This window comes from Alligator mississippiensis, chromosome 13, assembly GCF_030867095.1.
Source record: "Alligator mississippiensis isolate rAllMis1 chromosome 13, rAllMis1, whole genome shotgun sequence".
Taxonomy (NCBI): Eukaryota; Metazoa; Chordata; order Crocodylia; family Alligatoridae; genus Alligator; species Alligator mississippiensis.
The window spans coordinates 42,494,376-42,517,689 of record NC_081836.1 but is presented as its reverse complement, the minus strand read 5'-3'; the positions used below and the strand labels follow the sequence as shown (position 1 = coordinate 42,517,689).

Genomic DNA, 23,314 nt, shown 5'->3' with positions numbered 1-23,314 from the left:
GGCAATTATTTTGGCTGAAGGGCCACTTAATGAGTTTTGGTGAGTTGTTGAGGGCCGCAAGGGTAGCCTCTGGGGCTGGATGTCCCGCCATCTTGGGGCTGGGAGTCCCAGCCCTACCCCCTGACGTTTGCCACCGGAAGTCCCACTCCTTGTCCCCAGAAGTACTCCTTTTTGGAGAAGGGGGCTGCCATCTTGGAACAAGATAAAAAAAACCAAATCATATACTAAAAATCAAAATCTACTATATTTGAGTTTTATTTAACAAATATTTTTGTCCCGATGTATGTGTGCTTCCATAGTATATATAGGAGGTGATTGCATCATAGCTCAAAATAAAGTATTACTCTCTTACACATGAGGGTGGGAGTCGGCAGGGCTCAGCCCCATGCAAAGTACAGCAGGGGCAGCTGCAGGCTGGACCAGATATGATTAATTGATGGGCACATGCCTGCAGGCCAGATGAAATCACATGGCAGGACAGATTCAGCCCATGGGTTGCATTTTGCCTGCCCCTGACATACAGCATAAAACTGGACAGAGATACTCTTGAGCTTGATCTGCCTGGGCTAGTTTTGGACTGGAACTCAAGCCTGGGTAAAACCCACATGAATCCAGCTTCACCACTTCCAGTTCCAAAGCTAGAGCATTTAGAGCTAGCTCAGAGTATTTTTGCTTAGCAGTGTCTTCCACCATATAGACATCTACTCTATTATCCATAACTACATTGTAAACTCAAATATTTCATGCTTAGCTCCAGTTTAGAAATAAATGAATATCTGAAGAAACCAAAAGAGGATTAATTTAACTTGATCAAGAAAAATACTTTTATTCTTTTTTCCTCCAACACATGGACACACAATGCTATTTTTCCTTCGACACACAATCCTCCATAGAGAATACATACAGTACATTTTTTAAAAGTTGGTTATGAAATAGAAATGACTTAAAACTACTTAAAAGGATCAAGATGATTTCATGCCCACCAATTCCTCCATAACCCAAGAATTCTTGACAGAACGAAAAGACATATCACAGAACTGGAAGGTCAATTCTTCTTCCCAATAGCATTAAGCATTAACATTAATTGAAGTAACAAAAGCATCATACCCACTGTTGCATATGAGCAAGAAGTGCAGTGAAAACTATGCTTTCATTTTCTGGCTTATACATAAGATCTTAGGAACTGCTAGATTTCCCCTGTATTCTCTTTTAAAAAAAAAGAGATTTCCTGGGCAACAGATTAGATATTCTTTGCCATCTAAAGAGAATATTTCAAGTTTTCCAAGATGGGATACTACAGAAAAGCATACTTCTGAATCAGTTTTTTAGATAACAGATTGTTGTGTAGTACTAGGCACAAAGGTTGGCAGAGGGAGGTAAGGCAACCTTTAGTCCAAGCATCAACCAATTTTACAATTTAATGCTAGATTTTAAACTTTACATTAATTTTTCTGCCCTACTTTGAAATCAACATGGCTTGGCTAAAACATTTAAAGTAAAAATAGCATTTGCAAGTCATTTTACACACCCTTTAGCAACATGTAGGACATTTCTATTCTCTACCAGTGTTATGGAAAAGTTCTGATAAAACTAACTTACAAATGCTTTACCCTTCTTCTAGAAGATAATCCAATGAAAGCTGGGTATCAGGACTTCTGTTCTTTGTGTTGCTAGTGAATGACACTAGCTTACATAGAAGTAGGTTGCCCAAAAATATAAGAGGGAGTTGGTAGAATATGAACAAAATTTAATTAAAATTTCCTGTACTAAAGCAAAAAACAATTTGGCAAGTCTACATGAGGACACTGAAAAATACAAACTTTTATGGTCTCAAAATATAACAGTCTCTTGCTATAGAAGCTTGCCCACTGTTAAAAGCAGCTTTTTCAACATGTTAAATGCCTATTCTTATAAGACTGTCCATTAAAGAACCTTACAAGCATCAAATCAAGCCACATGCACGTGAAATAGGAAAAGAATGGGGAGGAATGGACAAAATGCCTGTTATGGCATTATAGCACCTAGAGACCTCAGCATTAGGTTAGGAGATCACTATGCTAGGGATTGTACAAACACAACAAAAGGCAATCTCTGCCCTAAGGAATAAATATAAGACAAGAGACAACAGGTGTAAACAGAAAGGCAGTGGAAACACCAAGAAACAATGTGACAACTGGTCAGCAGGAGAAGCATGGCAGCTAGCCAACTACTGTTGGTTTTTCCTGTACATACCCAGTACAGTTTAGCAAAGGATTTGAACAATATTTAACTATAAGGCACTGCTGCTACGTGTAAGACAGTGAATAAGAATATAGTATTATAAAAAGGACAGAGAAATCTGGGCAGACAGTAAGTAATAACTATGATTTGAGTTTTGTCAGGTATTCAAAAGTTACCACACAGATACTTTGAATCCTTAATAGCAAAAACCTGTCTGGATCTTTTTGTTTTAGCTCATGTATTATTCAACATAATGTTGTATTGTTAGTGTGTACTGTATCAAGGGGTCACATACTACTTACACAAACTCTATCATACCCTGTCTCACACTTCAGAATTTCCTGGACTTCTCAGCAACAGACTAACTGGTCTGATCCTACTCAGCTTGTAAATCCCCACACAGGGTACCAAGGCAGAAAATGTCTTTCCCCTAACACCTTTAAAAGTATTATGCATATAACAATCTTTTGCTCACTAAAACCTCTGCTCTATCAATTCTGACTAAGAAAAGTTTAGTAGACCTTTGAAAAACTTAACTCCCCAAACTTCAGTCCTGTCAACTATGGAAAAATTTGATAAATTACTACAATGTGGAAGCCAGGCTTTGTTGCTAACTATGTCATATTTTGTTAAGAGAATGATTTAGGATATTTTCATTTTCAATTCAAAGAATTAAGACTAGAAATACCCAAAGCATTCAAGGTCTTTGTGAAAAGTCCACAGGCTTATCATAGGATACCAGAATAAAGACAGTCTCTGCTCATTCTTGCCACAATAAAATGAACTCATGCCATGTTTCAGTCCTGCTGTCCCACCATAACATGCATTTAAATCAGGGCAAAACCTACCTCTCTCTAGGGTTCCAGTACTGCTACCCCTGAAAATGTTCTCAGCTGCTGCTCAAACCCCCCTATTCCCTCCAAGAAACAGAAGACGTTTCTCAGAGGGAGCTCAGATGCCCAGGAGCTGTAGTAGGAGAAAGTAGGGAGCAGGTTGGGCTGCTACATTTTGACTCCCGGGGGGGGGGGCGGGGGCTTCCAGCCTGTGACCAAACTAAATTCATGGCTGCTTATTCCTTTATCAGCTTATGTGAAAAATATTTATGGGCTAGACTTTTGCCACCGTCTCTCCCTACTCCCAAAAGACTGTCAAGCTTGTGAATTCCCTCCCTCATCTCTCTCTCTCATTTACAAGGGAAGGGTCTGCCACTAGCTATCTGCTGACCTGCAACACCATAGCTAAGGCAATGTTTTGCAGGACAGATAAGCAGAATCTGCTCCAATGTTGAACACACTGTATAAATGCAAGCATGCTGAACAATTCTAGCCAGAGAAATACTGGGGGAAATAGCATTAAGTGCTATAAAGGAAAAAAAAAAGAACAGTCTGCACAGAAGCTCTTGAAAAATATAAGTTGTTACAGTCTTAAGAAACAAATTTCATACCATGTTTCTCTGTTTTTCTCTTTAGCTTCTCGCTCATATTTTTCAAGTGTTCTTTTGTCAACCATTCCTGTCAAGTACCTAAGGAGGGAGGAAGATATTTTACGTCAACAACATGGCAACTACATTTTTATCTACTGGTATATGAATAAATTACTCTGCAGAACTGAGGCATGGTTTCAAAGAGGGCAGAGCTGGAATTGCCATCCTCCAAAAAACAACTTGTCATTTTAAGTGTAAATTAAGAAAGTAAAACATAAAACTATAAATCTATAAAACTATAAATATATTAAGAAAGTAAAACATAAAACAAGGCATAAATGTACTTCTATGAGCTCATCTCAAAGAGATAATGTTTTAGACAGCTAGTCCAATGAAAGCACCATGCAAAAAAATATTTTTGTACTGAATTTGGAAATGCTTCAGTTTATGGACAATTTAAAGAATACATAAAAGCCAGTAAGTAGATTGGGCGGGGGGTGGGGAGGGGTCAGAAACCCTAACACATGACTTTACATAAAAAAATGCAATGGAATGACTGAAAGTTTAAGAAAGGTATTTCTTTAACAGACATCCCATCTTAGATTGGATAAGTAAAGGAAGTGCCGTTACCCACCGATTTCTGCATATTAAAACACCTACATACCTATACTAGGTGCTCTTTGTCTAATGCTACCATGTCCCTTGTGGTGTTTTTCCTTAGAAGCTTCAATTTGATATTTTACTCATAAGGAAATAATAAAGGCAGCAACATATAAGAGAGAGAAAATACAGGCACTCTATTTACTTTCTTTCATAACAAGCAAAAAAAGATATTCAACAAAACTGAAAGGCAACAAATGTAAAAATGAAAAAAATACAGCAAAACTAGTTTATGGAACAAACATCTTGGCAGGAATAAAAAAAATAGATACCTGCATGCAGATATAATAAAATATTAAAAATAGTGTTTTCTTCTGCAGCATGATCCGTGAAGCCAAAGCAACTACAGAATAGTGGGGGTTAAAAAAGAAGCTTCCCCTATAATGAAGCTATTCCAGATTTGTTTAATACAGAGTTTTTTGCATCGTCTGAGATACCCAGAGCTGACCGTTATCTGAAGAAAAGATGACTAGATCAGTGATTCTCAAGCAGGGTAACATGGCAGCCTGCAATGCCTACAGATCCTTTCACAGGTAACATGGTGTGCCACGTAATCTTAGCACTGTTAGAAATCTAAGAGCTGGCATTTTCTGAAGGCCTCAAACCTAACAAGGTTGAGAACCACTGGACTAGATGAAACAGTGTTTTGATCAACTATGATGACCTGCGTTCTGGTTTGATCAAAGGATAAGGCAAATCAGAGATCTTTCACTTTGTCACTAAAAGTATCATTTTAAAATTATGACAATACTTTCTTTCAGCAGACTAATATTTATATAGCTGTTTCCACCCCCCCACACACTTATTATATGCCATTCAACTTACAAAGACTTAAGCACCTAACTAGATTACTTTCATTTTTATCAGTAAAGAACCTGAACTGTAGATACATTTAACAGGCTTAATTTATATAAAATGGACAGTATATAATCTGGTAATTTTAAATGAAGTTATGATTCATAAACTAACTCAGAAACTGAGTACACTCAAATAGTTTTTTAAATCTTACAAAAAGGACAATTTAACAGTAGATGAACAGCAGCTGAAAGGTCAGCTTTCAGGAAAAAAAAAAAGGAGTGACGTTTTAAAGAACAAACTGTTACTTTTTGTTATTAATAATCAGGCTTTTGTACAGTAATGCTTCCATTCAGTAAATGACACTCCTGTGGATATCAGCAGATTAGTTCTGCTGGAGTTGAAGAATCAAAGACAATGAGAAACCAAATTAACAGACATTCATCAAAAAAAACCGTTTTGGTATTCATCTTAAAATATTAATCTATACTGACAAAAGCCATCAAAATTACTATTTACTAATACTTAATGCGTTTTAATTCACAGTACAAGACTATACATCTAAAGAAATCTCTTACTGTAAAAGATAAGCTTGCTTACATTATTTGTCCTCCAATGGTTGATTTGCCGGCATCTGGCAAACATAAAAAGAAAATCAGCTGACAAATTCATTCAATTTAAGGTTAAAAAAAGACAGAGAAAACTAAAAAATTAAACACTGCAAGTGAAAGTGAGATAATCTTATTTCCTGACCATGCAGCACTGTTCTAGCACTTTGTCATCTAGTTTTAAAATATCCCAAGAAATGCAACTTCTATTTCTCTTGAAATCTATTCTACAAATAATCAATGAACTTGCATTGTTATGGTTTTCCCCATTAGACCCCAAGGCTCAATCCCACCCACACCCTTTCATTTTCACATTCTTCAGTTTATTTGCAAACTGTCTAAAACCCCGCGTCAGCAACCTATGGCCCACAAATCCACCCTGCAAAGGTGTGATTGCCTTCTCTGCTGCTCCAAAGTTTGCCAACTCCTAGTCTAAACAATGCAAGCAAGATCCTAGCCCAGGGGTGGGCAATTATTTGGGCCCAAGGGAGTTTTGGGAAGCTGTCGCTATCTGAGTCAGCACCTCCCATCCCCCCCAAAACAGCTCACCAAACCTCCCTATGTGGGATTTGGAGGGGGAAGAGCTGGTGCAACAGCTTCAACAGGGACAGCCTATGGCCCACCCTTCTACCCAAGGAGAAGTTCAAGCAGATGCCCTGATCCCCAGGGGGGAAGCTGCTGCCTGCATCCACAGCTGATGCTGATGCCCACCCAACACTGCTTCTGGCAAAAGCCCGGCCTGTCAGCAGGTACCCTTGCCAGTTCCAGGGCTCTTCTGGCTGCAGCTGCCTGGAGCCCACACCAGGACTGCCCTGCGTCTCCTCCCTGCTACTACCACCCTATGGGCCCAGGGTGGCCTGCAGGTGGTGCGGGGTGGCGGCAGTGGGGAGAAGCCACAGGGCAGCCCCGGGGTGGGTTCTGGGCAGGCACAGGCAGAAGGGCCCTAGAAGTGGTAAGCATGCCCCCTGCAGGGTCTTGCCTTCGCCTGGTGCCCAGCACTGGCTGCTGCCGCCCATCATGTGCAGAGCAGTCTTTATCTCTCTCCCTCCTCTCCCCACAACATTCCTCCCCCACTCCCTTGCCCTCCCAACTATTCCACACCTCTAGCATAACCCTGCAGCTTACACCAGATCCCAGCCCATGCAGCAGAAGCAGTGCTAGGCAGGAACTGGCATCAGCTGTGGATGCAGTCAGCTGCTTCCCTCTGTGGATCGGGATGTCCTCCTGGGTCCGCAAGCAATGCTGCTGTATCAGCATGTCAGCTGCAGCCTCAGGCACTTGCCCTGATCCCTTGTGGGAACCTGCAAGCAGTATCCACAACTAATGCCAGCGTGCACCTGGCACTGCATCCAGTACGTGGAATGGGAGCTGGTTTAAACTGTGGACAGGGTCAGGACATACCTGCCCACTCAACACAATGCAACAGCTAGAACCAACAGCTCCTTATGGGCCAGATCAATCAGCTGGCAGGCTGGATCCAGGCCGTGGGCCATATTTTGTCCACCCCTGCCCTAGCCCATAGCATTTAGCAACTTAAGTCCTGAGTTTACCTCTCCATTTATTTTTATTTTTTGATTCTGCAAGTTGTCAATATTCTCTTGACTGCAAAACAGCAGTATTTAAGTTGCAATCTTACCGGGGACAGAAAGGAACCATTGTTTTCCAGCAAAACATTTTTTAAATCCTTTGCAGGAGATATGTTTGGGTACTCCTTACCTAATCCGCCAACCAGATTCTCAGAGAAGCCACAAACATGGGTATTATTCTGAAAAAATGCAGGCCCTCTCCTATCCTTTTCTGACATATTACTGCATTAGAAAGACGAACACAGCAGCATTATTAAAACAAGATACTATGACCTTGTCAAGGCAGGATGCATACTTTCATCTTCTAAGGAGGAAGTATGATTAACCTTTGGTACTCCCAGTTCCCATTGATGTAAAGAGCAATTTCTGGACCCCTGCTATTTATTCGTAACACTTGCTATGCAGTGTCGGGAGGAAAGCCCTGTTCATTCTGAAGTGATTTCCTAACACCGAGCAACAGACAGGAGTTTTGTAAAAGTAAGAAAACACTTATATTTTTGGTGAAACAAGTAAACTACAGAACTAGAAAGAAAACCATACATTGACTTGACTAAAGGGGCTGCATTACATAAAACCATACAGTTAAACATACACTACAAGTATTCTCCATCCCTTGCCCTGAAACTGGTATTTACAACTTACCTACATGTCCAATGAATACTACATTTACATGTTCTTTTTTAGGAGCACCTGGTGGTGCTACCACTGATTTAGGTGTTGGCATTTCCTCCTCTTCCTCCATCATTTCCTGGGCACCCTCCTCAGTAGCTCCTGCATCTCCTGATGGGCCACTTACAAGTTCTACTTCACTTGTTTCTTCTTTGTGGTCCCATGATTCTTCAGGGGACATTTCTGTCTCTCCATTTTCCACTACAGGTTAAAAAAGAGGGACTATTCAAATAGATTAAGACATTAAATCAAAAAGAGCTAGAAATTCTTTTTGATTCTAGGAATAACTAATTTGATGGAGTTTTTTGTCTGTTTCAGATTTGAAAAGTAGCATCTGTCTGTTTAATTTTTAACCTTGCTTGTGCCCTGCTACATTAAACAGGCAGTTTGTTTGGTTCTGAAACGGATAGTATGGGGAGCTTTCAAACCAGTTTATCTGCTGACATCAGAAAACTGTGACTCACAGGGATTAGGAGAATTCTATTTTAACAAAGCAGCACTTTTATGGTGAAAAGTAAACCTAACCGTAGACTCAGAACAGCATGAGAGTCAATTACAGTCACACATCTGCACCAAAACTGCTCTGAAAAACATCATCATTTTATAAAGAAAAGAAAAATTTAATTTAAGGTTCACAGAAAATTATGAGAATTACAGCATTATTATATTCCATCTTGTCAATTCCAAGACAGGAGATCGTAATAAATCCATTCTGCAATTTGAAATAAGATTTTTGAATAGAAGTGTAGGGTATTCCTATTCAAAGTTCAAATAATCCCAATACATATGCCATCACAAAATTTATTGCAGTGGTATTTTAATGTCCTATTAACTCTTTTCCAATCTAGGCACAAAGCAGACAATTTTTGTACCAATAAAAATTGCAAAGGCTCAATTAAGGCAGCTTTAGTTTAGCTCACTTGTGAATTAACACAAGTGATACTAGAAGCCCTTTATAGGCCTGTTATAGTAAAGCAATTTTCATCTTACCAACAGGTTCCGATACATCCATATTAACAGCAGCATTTGAACCTAAACCAAAAACATGAAGCAGTAAGTATATTAGTTTAACACAACATCATTAATAATTTAACATAATTTTGAAATGAACATTGTAATGAGATGGAAAGTCCAGCAGTTAGGGTATTAGCCTAGGAAAATGGGGATAATAGCAAAGGGTTTTTCAAGGATAAAAATATTTAAGATTTTATTTGAATACTTCAGTATAATACCAGGGGCCAAACAAGTACCGTAGCAGATTGTTTTGGGGTTTTTTGTTTTTAATATCTTGGACTGCAATTTCCTTGCGTGTGATTAAGAAAATCCGATTTTTTAAATAAATCGCAAAAAAACCCAAAGCAAAACAAGACTCAATTACCTTCACAAGACGCTGTTTGTTCCTCCTGAGAAGACTCTGAAGATGCACCTTAAATAAAAAAAATTCCCTTTTAAAGGAAAGTCATTGGATTTAACCTATTACAAGATACTTGCAAATGGCAGCTTTATCAATGTTATCAAAAGAAAGCTATATTAAAAAATCCCCGCCTTGTGAAAATGGCATTAACTACAAGCTTGAAGCAGTAAAGAACTCTGCTTATTGCTTTAAGAACTAGATTAGATACTTTTTGGGTATTTCCCCCTCATCTGGAAAGATTTACTATGAAAAGTTTAATGAAAGATGTTTCTATAGATGCAAGTCACCTGCTCAGCCTTTTTTGGTACTTTTTTGTGCATATTTGGGCTGGTAACATCTGTAGTTAAATGTCTCTATCTGTAATGAAGTAATATTTCATTTGTGATGTCAACGTTGTATGAAAGAATTGTAATAAATCTCTCATATAGGCATTTTTAGAATTGAGGAAATTTAGAATTTTGCTGAAGGATCAAGCAGGAAATTGAAATGGGCTAAAGAAGGTTAAAAGACCTTCTATGATTACCAACATAGCGAAAAATAAAAACAAGTGACTGGTAAATTCATTTTTTAAACCTAAAAATCTGAAGTTAGTAGCAAGACCTCTGTTTTTTAACTGACAGTCTAATCATTTGTAGTTGGGCCAAATAAAGCATAAATGATTTTATTGCAGGTGTGCTCGACCCCTGGCCCACAGGCCAGATCTGATCCACAGAGCTCACCACTGGTTTGAATGTTTGGTGGCAGTGGTAACATTAATTGCTGCTCCCCTACTGCCAAATTTCCAGACCTATATAGAGCCTGGTGGGCTGGAAAGTGTGGACATGCATGCTAGATCAGGGGCAAAAGGCTTGGTATCCAGAACTAAATTTTGGCATGCAGGGCCAGGTTCGGGCGGCACAGTGCTGGATACCATGAGGTATCTAGCCCATGAATCAGCCCTGTGCTGTTCATCTGGACCATGAGGCCAAAAGGTTGAGAGCACCACTGATTTACTGCATCCACATCTTGATGTGGTTAATATAGTCTCCCTCATTTTTCCTAGCACTGCAATCATTTCAGTTGTATGCCCTTTGGGTCCCCACTATACAGTCTCTAGGCACAGCTCCAAGAAGCAAAATATTCTGAGACTTCACAAAGCCATCAGATATCAGGACAATTTCATGAATCTTCACAGCACTTTTATAATGGATCTGCAAACACAGTACCACCAGATTCATATTAAGTAGTAACTAATTATTTAACCTACCAGAAACACCCTATTTCAACCAGTCATTACAGCTTGAACTTTTGGGACATTTTACATGTAGGCACAACAGTATTCTACAAATAAACCTAGACTCGAGCATTAACCTGTTTAATCTCATGTAGCTCAGGCTTCAGGTTTCTTTGAAATGACCAAAGTAACCCTTATGCATCTTAAAGCAGTATTGTCATCCATACTGTACCTTTCCTTTGCCCTAACCACATAATCATGCCACATCTTTTACTTGGTTGTGTTACCAACTCACTTGCAATCATATTGCATACAAATTCAACTCCTGCATTATTTGAGCAACTTGAAATATATGTGAAGTGAATTTTAAAAATAAAATAGATCTTCCCAAAATAAAAAACAAAGCAAGAGAGACTAGACTCTCAATCACTTTGCTTTAGATCTGTATTGTGTGATCATTACAGGCCGTCATAAACTAGTCTGACAGTGCCAGAGAACAAGGATTGCAAACAGGGGTGAATGTGGGTCATAGTCAGTGGGTACACTGCACTAGGAGAATGAACAAAAGCAACAGAACATTGTTGCCCTGGACAAGCTAATCTGAGACCAATTAATATAATGCAGAAGACGCAGCTCACTTCAAAGAATCGAGAACCATAACTGAACTCTTGCAGTAATCGTACTGCTGCTCATAGCATGTCTCATCAGATCAGAGTACTTTAAGGTTCTTTACAAAAGTGATTACTACTCCCATTTTACAGATAGGAAACAGACAGCAGTCACCTTACTCATCCAATGTAGGACAGGAAATGAGTGACACAGCTAGAACCAGAACCTAGGTTTGACATTAAAACCCTATTCTAGAATAAAGCATGTCCCAAAATTCAGTTGGCCACAGTGCACTTAGTGAAAGCTGTAAGACCATTTCCATTACAAGCAAAAGAGTTTGAGGAATTCATTTTTAGGGCTGAAATGTCCAGTTGTAGGCAGACACCATATAGAAAAACTATTTAGTGTATGCTATACTTCTACATGTCCTTGATATAGAAACACTATGGTAAGTACAAAGAGTTGCCTAAGTTGACTGTGTTTGTAACATATATTCTGAAGTTCTCTATAATGATTTCTAACAACAGAGTTTGGAGACAGCAGTAAAAAAGTAACAACTCTTCCTTCCCCAACCCAAAGAGACAGACAGAGAAAGAAGTAGGAACTAGCACACTGAGAAAGAGGGATTATGACAGACCATCAAAGTAGCCATACTGCTCAGCTCAAGGCAAATTATACACAAAGCTGCCATATAATAATGGCAACAGCAAAAAAGCTAAGTACCATTTTAGGCTGCATTCACAGAAATGTCACAGAACCAGGTGACAGAGATTCTGGTATATTTGCAGCTAAACATTCAGTTCTGGACACCACAATACCAACGGAAAGACATCCCATTGGTGGAAATGTCTTTCAATAAAGGACTAAAAGATCTAAATATAGCTAGATGTAACAAGCGAGGAGAGGACCTCTGCAAACATAGTGACCAGGCTGATATCAGAGAAACTGAATTGGAAAAGAAAAGATACCATAAAATAAAGCTAAAAGGAGTCTTACTCTAACAGAGGAAAAATAGTTTGCGCCTTTCAGGTGTTTGTAAATTTGATGCTGTTTTCTCAAAGGTTTCAGATGCGAGAATTCTACCTACCTCAGAAGATTCTGGGTGACAGGTACTAGTAGATTGCTCTCCCTAACACGGAAAACCAAAATATGATTGAGGGAACGTGAAAAATTTACTAGCTGCTCCACGTGGAAAAAGAAAACAGGTTCCAGAAAATGACAACTTCCTTGATATGTTCCAAACAATTCTGAGGCTAGTTGTAGCTTAATGGGAGACTATGGCAAAAAACAAACAAACCTGAAAGCCTGTACTGACCCCTTTTGAAAGGTTTTCAGAGCAGGTCAACTGACTGAAGTAACTAAAGTCCAGCATTCAGTAGCTGAAAGATAATCACAGTATAGCACTTTGAAGGTAAAGAGATACAATGGAAGAAGTCTTGCTGCTTTATTGTATACGCTATGTTTTGTGCTTCCATAAATTTCTATAAGCAGTAACCAATAGCAAGTCATGCTGAAGGAAAGTGACCATAAAAAGTAGGTTATGTTCCTTTCTCTGAAATACCATTTTATTTTACTTATATGCCTTTTCAACCATTAAAAGATAAAGATAGAAGCAGTAGTATTTTAGCTTGCTTATTTCCATTGATAAAAAAACAGCATAAATGGCTTTGAAAATATGTTTACACTAAAGTGAAATTAGTTGCGTGTGTATAGGAAGATGCTATAGTTTGGGAAACAAAAATGAAGATGAGAAAGTAACTATAAAATCCAGTGCAATATTAAAATTACTAGGTAAGAGGCAGAAGCAGTTGGATAAAAGATACTGAAGAAATAGACATATTTGAAAATTGTTGAGTCTCTCTCAGTACTTTAATTAGAACAAAATCAGTTTTGTTGGTGATTATATTTTATTGGGGTACACTGATAGAGATTTGGGGGGACAATCATGATTGCTGATTTTTAAGGAGGCATACTGGCCAATACCAATCCAATTTCCAATACAGCTGGTAAGTCTGTTGTGTGAAAAGGGGAGGGGGAAAGGAAGGTGTGTGGGGATGCAGATCAATGCCCCCTGTGGTGAGGGAGTGGGGCTGAAGTAGGCGCTGCCCAGCTGGGGCGGGACAGAAACGCGACTTGTCTGGGCGGGGGGCACAGGGTGGGAGGGATGGCTCCCACTGCTCATCTGGGAGGGCATGGGAGAGGGGTGGAGAGGGGATGTGTGCCCCCAGATCTGCTTGCGTGGGGTGGGGCACAGCAGGCTGCAACTGCAGGCTGGGGCTTGCACTGTACTTGGGGCAGGCAGCAGCAGTGCTGGAAGGAGGGCTATGGGAGGGGCCTGCAGCCACCCCAAATTTCGCTATAGCCCCCCCTCCCCCCAGCGTTGCCGCCTCCCACCCTGAGCACAGCATAACACAGGCCCAGCCCGCAGCTAGAGTTCACCCAGCCCGCCCTACACAGACCTGGGGCACATGCAGCAGGAGCAGTGGTGAGAACCACAGGATGAGCTGTGCGCAGCAGTGGGAGCTGCCCCCCACCTCCCACGGCTCCATCCTGTGCCTGCTCTGGCTGGATGGCACCTATCCCAGCCCAAGCCCCACTCCATCCCTCACTGCAGGGGATGTTGATCTGAGCCCCCATGCCCCTTCCCTCCCTTTTCACACAGCTCTCCACGCTGCCGAGCTGTGCTCCTCGCTGCCTGTGCACTGTGCTACGTGCACACACACAAGCATTTAATTGGCCAAAATATCTCCCACATCATTTCCAATATAGTCAATTTTCTTTATATTGGCACTGATCTGATATCAGACCAATATATTGGTACACTTCTAACATTTTATGCTTCACCTTTTCTGAAGTACTCCACTAAAGTACTGCTCACAGAGATTCTAATTTTCCCTTTCATTCTACCTGTCTTGCATGGGTGGAAACTTGGACTTTTGTTGACTAGAGACAGAACAGCCTCAATCCAAAGCTTCTTTTCAGACTCCCGGTTTACTGAAAGAGGTCAAGAACCACAGACATAGTGTATAGAGCAAAACTGACATGTTCCTGGTCAGCTTCTTTCAAGCACCAGAAACTCCTTCCTAAGAATTCCTGAGATGCTGAAGAATGAAAAAAAATGCAAGATGCTCACACTGAATATACAGTGAATAACCTAAGGACTCCACCACTATTCTACGTTTGAGATTTAAATATCTGATTTTATTACCATATTTACAAAATAGCCATATGGCCTTAGCAGTTCTTATGCAATTATGTAACAGATGTTTACCCTTCCTTTAGAGAGGAAATAGAGAAAGAAAATTAAACTAGAAAGGATATAAGAAGTCTGACTTATACTTTTAAGATGAGATTGTTAGTTAACACACAACAAAACAGCATGGTCTAGTTAAAGACAGTATTGCATATTATCAACATTTACATTTTTGTAGAAAAGAGAAAGTGTTTAAAGAAATGGTTTCAGAAATTCACCTCGGGTATACACAGCGATTAAAGTGATCTACTGAAACTTTCTCCTGCCCCGACTCAAACCCTCCACCTTGTTTTCATTAAGGAAACAAGGTGGTTGTAACTAACATATGGTAAAAATCTTAGTGAAGACAAGGCAATTGTAGCCTACTAACAGAAGATGGTAGAATTTTCTTCAACCTACCGATCCACAGGAAAAACTACAAAATTGCTTGATCTTTACTAAGATTTTAATCACATTTGCTAATATGCAATAAGAAAATACTTCCTTCATAGTAAAGATGCTTGTGGTAAAGTTTCTTATAGTATTTCTTCTTTGAAATCCACAAGCTGCCACACAACAATGAATTACAGAAGCCTACATAATTTCCAAAAAAAACACTCATCTAAAAGCCCAGGAATCTTTCAAGAATACGCGATTTAACTGAGCCATGAATTCAAGGAATTGGGCTCAACATTTGCACAATTAAGGCTTCCAGTGGAGACAGCTCATACCCTTAGAGAATCCAGAGAAAAACTAAACATCCCTATTACTTAACCAAGAATCAAAGTGCCCCCTACAACTGATATACATTGTTTCTAACACCCAAGGTATTACACAGCCATCATAATATACATTTTTTTGGAATTCCTGCATTACCTGTATGGATCATCTAGCTTTATACATCTGATTGGGATATCTAGAACAGGGAAAAGATTAACTTCAAATTCTATTCCAAACATTATTACTTGAGAAACAGCATTTTCACATTAACTTAAGGGCCTGTTCAAAACTTCTTGTCAGAACATACATATGGCAGAAAGCTTTTAGGAAAATCAAAAAAAACTCAACTCTCTCTTAATCTTAACTTTATATAAAGTGATGCCAAAATGCACTCAGTTCTACTGTACCATCCCCCCAATATAGTCAGCTGCTGCTTTTATTTGTTATTTGGCCATTTTACATACCAACATTAAAAAGGAAAACATTTTAAAAGTAAAGAAATGTATCTGTAAAACCAGAAAGTGGTCATTGAACTTGGGAACTACTTTTGACTTAATTTTGTTATTAGATGTCAAGCTGACACCTCCTGTTAAGTACTCAAATGTTGGATTAAAGTCAGCCAACATGGAACCAGACTTGCAGTCTAGAGAACGCCAAGTAATCACCCAAATAAAGATTTCATTTTATGCTAGTTTAACAAGAATCCATACTATTTATTGACATTTCAAGAATCATATGGTATTGATCTACTATCACGTGATCAAGAACCATCTGAAAGATGCAGAGAATTACATACAGAAAGAACATTACAATTAACATTGTCAATTCTCCCCAAGGCAGTGCTATAAGCAGATCGCTAAATGTAAACATCAAGAAACTATATACATAGAAATGTAAGCCATTGTGTAAGTCCTAATTTTGAATAGTTTCTGAAGAGGAACTGTTTGTCTGCAAACTCAGGATCTAGTTAGGTAGCAGGACTAGATTTTTATTTGCAAAAGATGAAAAGTTAAGTTAAACAACGACCAGTAATGACTATACATAGCATTTTAGAAAGATGTTTAGGACCTATAATGTCCATACAGGTTATAGAAAAAGACATAAACCAGACTAAATTATTTTTGTTAACATGATGTTATAAGTAAATTACTACATTAGTTCCAAAAAGGTAAACTTTGATAAAAAAGATTATAATTTGAAAACCTATTTTTCAGTACCCAATTAAGGCTGGGATATAGAGAACCTACAACTGAAGTTGAAGAGGATAATCAACATTAAAAAACCCCAGATTTTCAGGTCAGAGGAAAGACAGAGGATGTATCAGTTTGTTTCATTCAAGGAAGAATTTATTGACAGTGTTTGGAGGTTGAAAGCATCCAGCTTGAAAGAATCACCTCAAAACTAATGCAGGCCAGCCAAGATGCAGAGAGTATGAAACAATCTCTAAAGTCTTTGCTTTTACCTGACAACTCTTGCTACTCTTTTAAGCAAAATCTATTGTCGTTGCTAAATAAACAGTTTCTGCAATTTGCAGGTAGCAATCAAGACATTAAAGGAACTGTTAGTATTAATCCCACTAAAAGTAACACAATACCTTGACTTGCTTTACAGATCTCTCCTCCACTCCACCACAATGTTTTGTCCTTCCTTTTTAACATACATGAAATTGCTTACCAAAGCCACTGCAATCTTCAAAAGCTATTTAAAACCATGCCACAAAATAGAGTAAAACTCACAAGCAAACTTCAGGACCATACTAATAGGATTTTCTGTAAAACCTGATCACCATTCAAATACTATAAAAATAATCTCAAGACAACAGTCCTAATGCACTTTTATTCAGTTTCATCATAATCTGATTTTTATTTCCATACCAATTTTATAAGTTTTAACCTTCACGAACACATTCTAGATAAGGATTTTTGTTTACCTGCTTCTAACTCCTTTACACATAAACAGTTTAAATCTTCTACAGTTTAAATCTTCTACAGAAACAGGAAAGTGAGGGAGCCCAGAATATAATTGCCGCATGTATTTAGAGAAAAACAATAAAGCATAACAAGAAGTTAAATTATGTGTTACAGAATGGCAAGACAAAACAGCAATTTGCAAGGGTCAGAAATATCTGAAACCAAGATGACTTTGAATTTTAAATGACCCTCCCCCAAATAATTTGATTCTATACATGCAAAATTTGTAAGTTTGTTACAATTTTTCCATGTACAGAATCTAAGTACAGGAGGGTTATCTTCAACTCATTCGCGTCATCACTGTAGCAGGAGAAGTAGCAGTAGGGGGCAGGTGACAGGGGTATCAAGCAGCCTGACCACTGCTCCTTGCCCCCTTCAAGGTTCCTGCCCTGTGCCTAACTGCCCCATGGGGCATTGTACTGTCTGGTACCTGGTCTCCCACCAACCCCCCTTGATCCTCTGCCTCGAACCTGTCCCTTCTGCTTACCCTCCAGCTCTATCTCCAGCCACACCCCAAACCAGGACATGGAGCATAGGACTGCTTTGGCCCCAGCCTGGCCACCGCAGCAGCAGCAGTATTGGTTTGGAGCTGCTGCCACTGCTGCTGTGTGGCCTGGCCAGAGCTGGAGTGATCATATCCTCCACGCCCTGACCTGAAACAAGGCAGGACCATAAGTAGCAGCAGAGGCAGCAGCAGTGGGAGATGGCAATGGCTGTGGCTCCAAGTCTGGGTGAGAGTTAGAACTGCAGCAGCCACCTCCTTCCTCTCCACCCCCACCTCGTACTCAAATCCAAGATTCACTCCCCACCCCCCACTAAGTGAAGGGAACATCTTGTCTTGGATTTAAGTAAATATGGTGCTTTCATCTCAATAAATAGAGCTGACTTTAGAAAGTCGTCAAAAATCTGTTTCTACAAAAGTGCAGCTTGTCCATGACACCCATATACATAGTATGTTTACTGGAAGGTTGTACAGGACAATGGTTACAATTATAGAGGGAAATATTATAGAGGGAAATTCAGAAAAGTGAGAATGAGAATGCTTGTGCAATCTCATGAAATACAACTTTGGCTCAAGGAAATTTACCATTTTCTCTTTGGTACTTTGATCAAGATATTAAATGAATTTCAAAAAACAAACAAAACTCAAACCCTAAACCCTCAAGCAAAACTATGTGTTACATTAAAAACATATCTTTCTTGCATCTTATAATAAAGATGTATTCTTAAAACCCAGTGTTAATGTGAAACATCATTTTATTTCTAACCAAAAGGTGAATTTGGTACTAAAGACTAACACGTTGTCAAGCTATCTGAATGCATATTATTTTGGGACACACATATGAAGCCAAACAAGAATTCTAGTCACATAAAAGACTAGAAGAGCGGGAGGGGAGGGGGAATTACATGCAGATAGATATTCTCCTTAATACATGACTAGGGCAAAGGGACCACCTATCTAGATATCAATTTTAGATGAGAATTTCTTGGATTTGAAAAAAAAAAAAAAAAAAAAAGTTCCCCTACATATTTTTTACGAAAGTTCACTAAAAAACCTTTAAGGGCCATTGAAAGCATTAATCTGGTCCAGTGGTTGCCAACCAGGTGTATGCATACCCCTAGGGTACTTAAGAAGTTTGTAGGGGGTACGCAGAACAAATGAGAAAAAATTAGAGGTGCATGGATACACTGGCCCCATATCAGATTGGCAATAAGCAAAATTGACTGCATCAGCAATCTGCTTTTTTTGGCTGATGTGGCCAATAATGTGGCTGATAAATGCTGTGTGCGTGCGTGCAGTCACAGCACAGTGCGCAGGCGGCCAACAGCACACCCCAGCAGCATGGAAAGCAGCTGGGCTGGTAAGTCTCTTGTGAGGGAAGGGGCGTTGGGGGCAGATCCACCCTCCAGTGGTGGAGGAGGGAGTGGGGCTGGGGCTGCCCAGCCAGGGTTGGGGACAGAGCTGTGTGGTAGGGAAGCTCCCACCACTGTGCACATACCCAGGCATGGGGGGCATGTGACCCTGGATCTGCACGTGGAACAAGGGCAGGCTGCCACTTCAGGCTGGAGCCAGGGCAGTGCCAGGCTCTTCTCAGTGGAGGTGTTAGGCTAGGCTGTGCTCAGAGCAGGCAGCAGCAGCTCTGGGAGGGGGTGGGGGGGGTATGGCAAATTCTGGAGTGTCCGCAGCCCACCCCACCCCCATAGCCCTCCTCCCACAGCCCAGGCCAGCCCCCTGCCTGTAAGAGCCTGGTACAGCCCCGGCCCACAGCTCTGGCCCCATACACAGATCTGGGGGCACACGCCTTCCATGCCCTCCCGGGGTGTGTGCAGCAGCAGGAGCTCTCAGACGAGCCGCTCGTGGCTCCTTTCCACCCCAACTGTGCAGCACCTGCCCCAACTCCAGCCACACTCCCTCCCTCACCGTGGGGGTCTCGATCTGCCCCCCCACCTGTTCCCTATAAAGGGATACATGAGCTGAAACTTTGAGACAGAAGGGGCACACTTGTTAAAAAAGGTTGAAAACTCCTGATCTAGTCTAGTTAATAAATGTTAAAGCCATAATAAGGAAATTTACCATTTACAAAAGGAAACAATGCTACTAGTTACATCCAGGAAGCACAATCAGTCCTGGATATCCTGGTCTACTTGTTCACCTTATTCTGATCTGTAACTTTTTTTGTTAAAGTTTGAATTTTCTCCTAAAGAGACTGAATACTGAAGGGGTTTATGGAGGAAAGTGTTACTAGAAACTAAATTTAGGTGACTTAACTCATTTTAATTGACATCTAACCTTTTAGATATTTCTCTAAAGACCTGGCATGGTAACTAATATTATTCCAACAGACTATAAGACTGATAACAAACGTGAATCAAACTCTTCTACAAGCCGACACAGGCTGACTGCTGCAGAACACTTAACTGTCTGGGAGAGGGAGGGCAAACTTTCTGTGGCTCAAAATAACCTATTCAGCACCACTGACTAATCACAAGATGAGTGGTGCGCTGACATATTTCCAGGGCAAGCTCCACCTCTCCTGGCCAGAGAATCTACAGATATTCATTAGTTGGAGCCTGTGGCACAGCAGGATAAGACCAAATATTGTCTTATTGTGACCAGGTACATCAAACCTCAGAGGGCCATGGCAACATCTAGTAATGAAGAAAGAAACTATTTTTTTGGAATTGCAAAATCCTCTAATGGAAAATGGTTACTACAAGACACACTTAAGTGATTTTCATATTCAACAGCTTAGTACAAGGAGTGCCCATATATAATATCTAGTAATGTAACCATCTAAACTTTTGAAATCTTGAAAGGCAGGCACTCTGAATCAGAGTGCTAATAGACAGTATACTCAGCAGGTAGGAAGAAGAATGGTGAGAATAGCCACTCTGCTGCATACTAAGAATACTGACTGGACTTCAGTATTCAGACTGTTTATATATCAGTGACTCTCAAACAGGGAATTAATACTCAATTATTAGCACTGTTGCATGTGCAAACCTGATTCACAAGATAAACACAGAGAGATTTCAAGTAGGAATCTATAGTAATACCAAAACATTCTGATCAGACCTGAGTTCTTTGCAACAGAAGAATTGCTCTATTATTTTTCCATAGTAAAAAAACCAACAAACAAGTGAAAACTAAGAGACGGCATTTTCTGACAGATGCCTTGAGTCTAAAGATGTTGAGAAGCACTGGCCTACACATTACAGGTCAGCTGCCACAGTAACTACAGCAGTGAAGACCCCTTATGGAGGGAGACAGCATACGCTGGAGTTTTGCTGTTGCCAGTTACACCAGCTCCCCTAACCACAGAAGCCTTCTGGTGGCACCATTTCATTCACATTAGGCTATGATATCTTGGTACTCTTAGCTGACAAAGCTATGCCAGCAGAGCTTAATGGAGGTTACAAAGTTTTATTTGGAAAAATGGAATCCATGATCCAAAGCCTCAGGAGGGAGAGAAATGAAATATGCAGAATAGAAACTGTGGAGGGAAAACAAGTGAGAGAAAGCTGTCAAACCTACCAAGGAACCATCAAACTCAGAAGACAAAGGTGGGGAATGGGGGAGAGCTATTGCATACAGAATAATTCAAAAAGAGGCAACGGAATTTTTAAAAACCCCATGAAGAGCCCTTGTTTAACGTACAGCGTAAGCCCTAATAAATTTCCTTTAGATGACAGCTGGGAATCACAGAAAAAGATGTAAAATGTTGGGGCAGGGGGTGAAGAGGGGCTGTTGGTCTCTCTTTTATATCTTGCTTTAATGTTCACAGGCTATTTTAAGAAAAATGTAGGAATCTTGTCAAAGACTTACTCAAAGTAAGAAACTGCCACAAGACATGCCGACGATCAACCTCCCCACACAGCACCTTGGCTAAGGTGTACTATAAGCTCAGAAAGCATTTGATTTAAGAGTAAATCAAGCTTAGTGAACATATAGCCTAACAACATAACATAAAAGTGACATTTTAGTGTTGCGATTTATTATACCCTTAGAAACAAAAATAATCAAACATGAAATGACTCTTATCAGCTTCAACTGTGAAATGGAAGTCAAATATAAAGCAGAGTATAATATTAATTTAGGTATTAAAAAGTATGCCACAATTAGTAGGGCACGGGCAGCCGGCGTATGTGATGAGTAGCCGTGTAAGAAACAGGCTACGCTGTACAACCCTGACCCATGAAATACAGGGCTGTCTCATGCTGCCAGTATGAAAACAGGAAGATTTCAGAGAGAGATAGCAGGGCTTTAAGCATCATACTCAAGTTTCAAATTCCTTAGTCCAGAGTGACATGAGGGGCCTGCCAGGAAGTTTGCCCGCATTCCCCACATTTGGAAGGATCTTTGATTTGGAGCCGGAATTAATAACCAGACAGTGCTTCGTTGCGCACGCACCTATGTGGCCCCAAAGTACCGACAGGGCACTGGGCGACCCTTGAGAAGGGAAGGCGAGGGGCGATTTTAAGTGACGCTCGAGTGCTGCCAGCCCCCAGCACCATGGGAAAAAGTATCAGGCTAGAAGGAAAATCACGAAGAGCCAGAGGGGAACATCGAAACCTCCCGGAGGAGGCGAGAGATGGGAGCGGCCGCCGCGCCACCCCTGCTGTCCAGGCCCCCCTCGCTGGCGTGACTCCCCCTGAGAAGAAGGCGGAAGGTGCGGACACTCCCGACACGAGGCGCAGCGGCCCTGCCCTCCCCAGCCCCCGGGCGCTGCCCCACCCCCACCCCCGTTCCCGCCTCCCCTCCCACGCAGCGCGGCCGCCCCGCGCCCCCTCCCCCCCAATGGCCCCGTCCTGGCGGGCGCAGCGCGCGGCCCGGCGGTTACCGTGGGGCGGCAGGCCGGGCGGAGGCGGCGGCAGGCCGGGCGGGGGCGAGGGCGGCGGCAGGCCGGGCGCCGGCCCCCCGCGCAGGAAGGACGGCACGAACTCGGCGGCGTGGACGTTGGGCACGAAGGGCTTGGCGTTGACGTTCAGCTGCCGGCTGAAGGCCGCGCCGAGGAGCAGCTCCTGCTGCTGGGCCTCGGCCTCGGCCTCAGCCTCGGCGGGCGGCGGGGCGGACCCAGGGCCGGCGCTGCCCGGCTCGATGTCCGCCTGATCCCAGCAGTCGGGAGCCGAGTCGCTGCTACTGCCGCTGCCGCTGCCGTTGGCCTCCATCTTGTAGCTGCCCCACAAGCCTCCGCGGCTCCGAAGCGGCTCCCAGCGTCCGGGCGCGAGGGGGGAGCCGGCGGCGGCACCGACTCAGCACTCGCTCCGCCGATTCCGCGTGTGCCCCGACGCCCTGCACAGTATGGCCTCCCGCAGCTCCCGTACTCCCTCGCTGCGCGCTCGCCCGCCGCCATCTTGGTAGTTGTTTCTCCCCTCGTTGCCCGGCCGAGCGCATGGGCCGGCGGCGGCGGGCGGACTACGCTACCCGTCGGGCCGTGCGCGCGCGGCTTCTCTCTGCCTCCTCGGTGGGACGGGAGATGTAGTTCTCGCGAGCCTCCGCGTGCGGAAGAACTGCTACTCCCAGGAAGCCTTGCGCTGGCCTGGTGGGCTCTGTCCTCCCTCCTTCCGGCCCCGCCGCTGGGGGAGACGGGAAATGGAGTCGGCGCGAGCCACGTCGGGGGGCTCAAACGATGACTCCCAGGAGGCCTCGCGCGCCGGTTGCTTGTTCAGCAAGTTCCTTTCAGCGCAGGGGAG

The 23,314-nt window shown here is 41.8% G+C and overlaps 1 protein-coding gene across 1 annotated transcript in view; it reads right to left on the bottom strand.

Moving 5' to 3' along the window:
• GSPT1 (G1 to S phase transition 1) overlaps window positions 1–22,888 on the bottom strand; it is a 41,621-nt gene extending 18,733 nt beyond the window's left edge. The window contains exons 1-6 of the mRNA XM_059716582.1: window positions 22,462–22,888; window positions 9,340–9,387; window positions 8,952–8,993; window positions 7,935–8,162; window positions 5,699–5,732; window positions 3,665–3,742 (exon numbers count right to left, since the gene is read on the bottom strand). Coding sequence (XP_059572565.1) covers window positions 3,665–3,742; window positions 5,699–5,732; window positions 7,935–8,162; window positions 8,952–8,993; window positions 9,340–9,387; window positions 22,462–22,789 — 758 coding nt within the window. The 5' untranslated portion in view covers window positions 22,790–22,888. The remainder of the gene's footprint in view (window positions 1–3,664; window positions 3,743–5,698; window positions 5,733–7,934; window positions 8,163–8,951; window positions 8,994–9,339; window positions 9,388–22,461) is intronic.
• Between the last annotated feature and the right edge of the window lie 426 nt (window positions 22,889–23,314).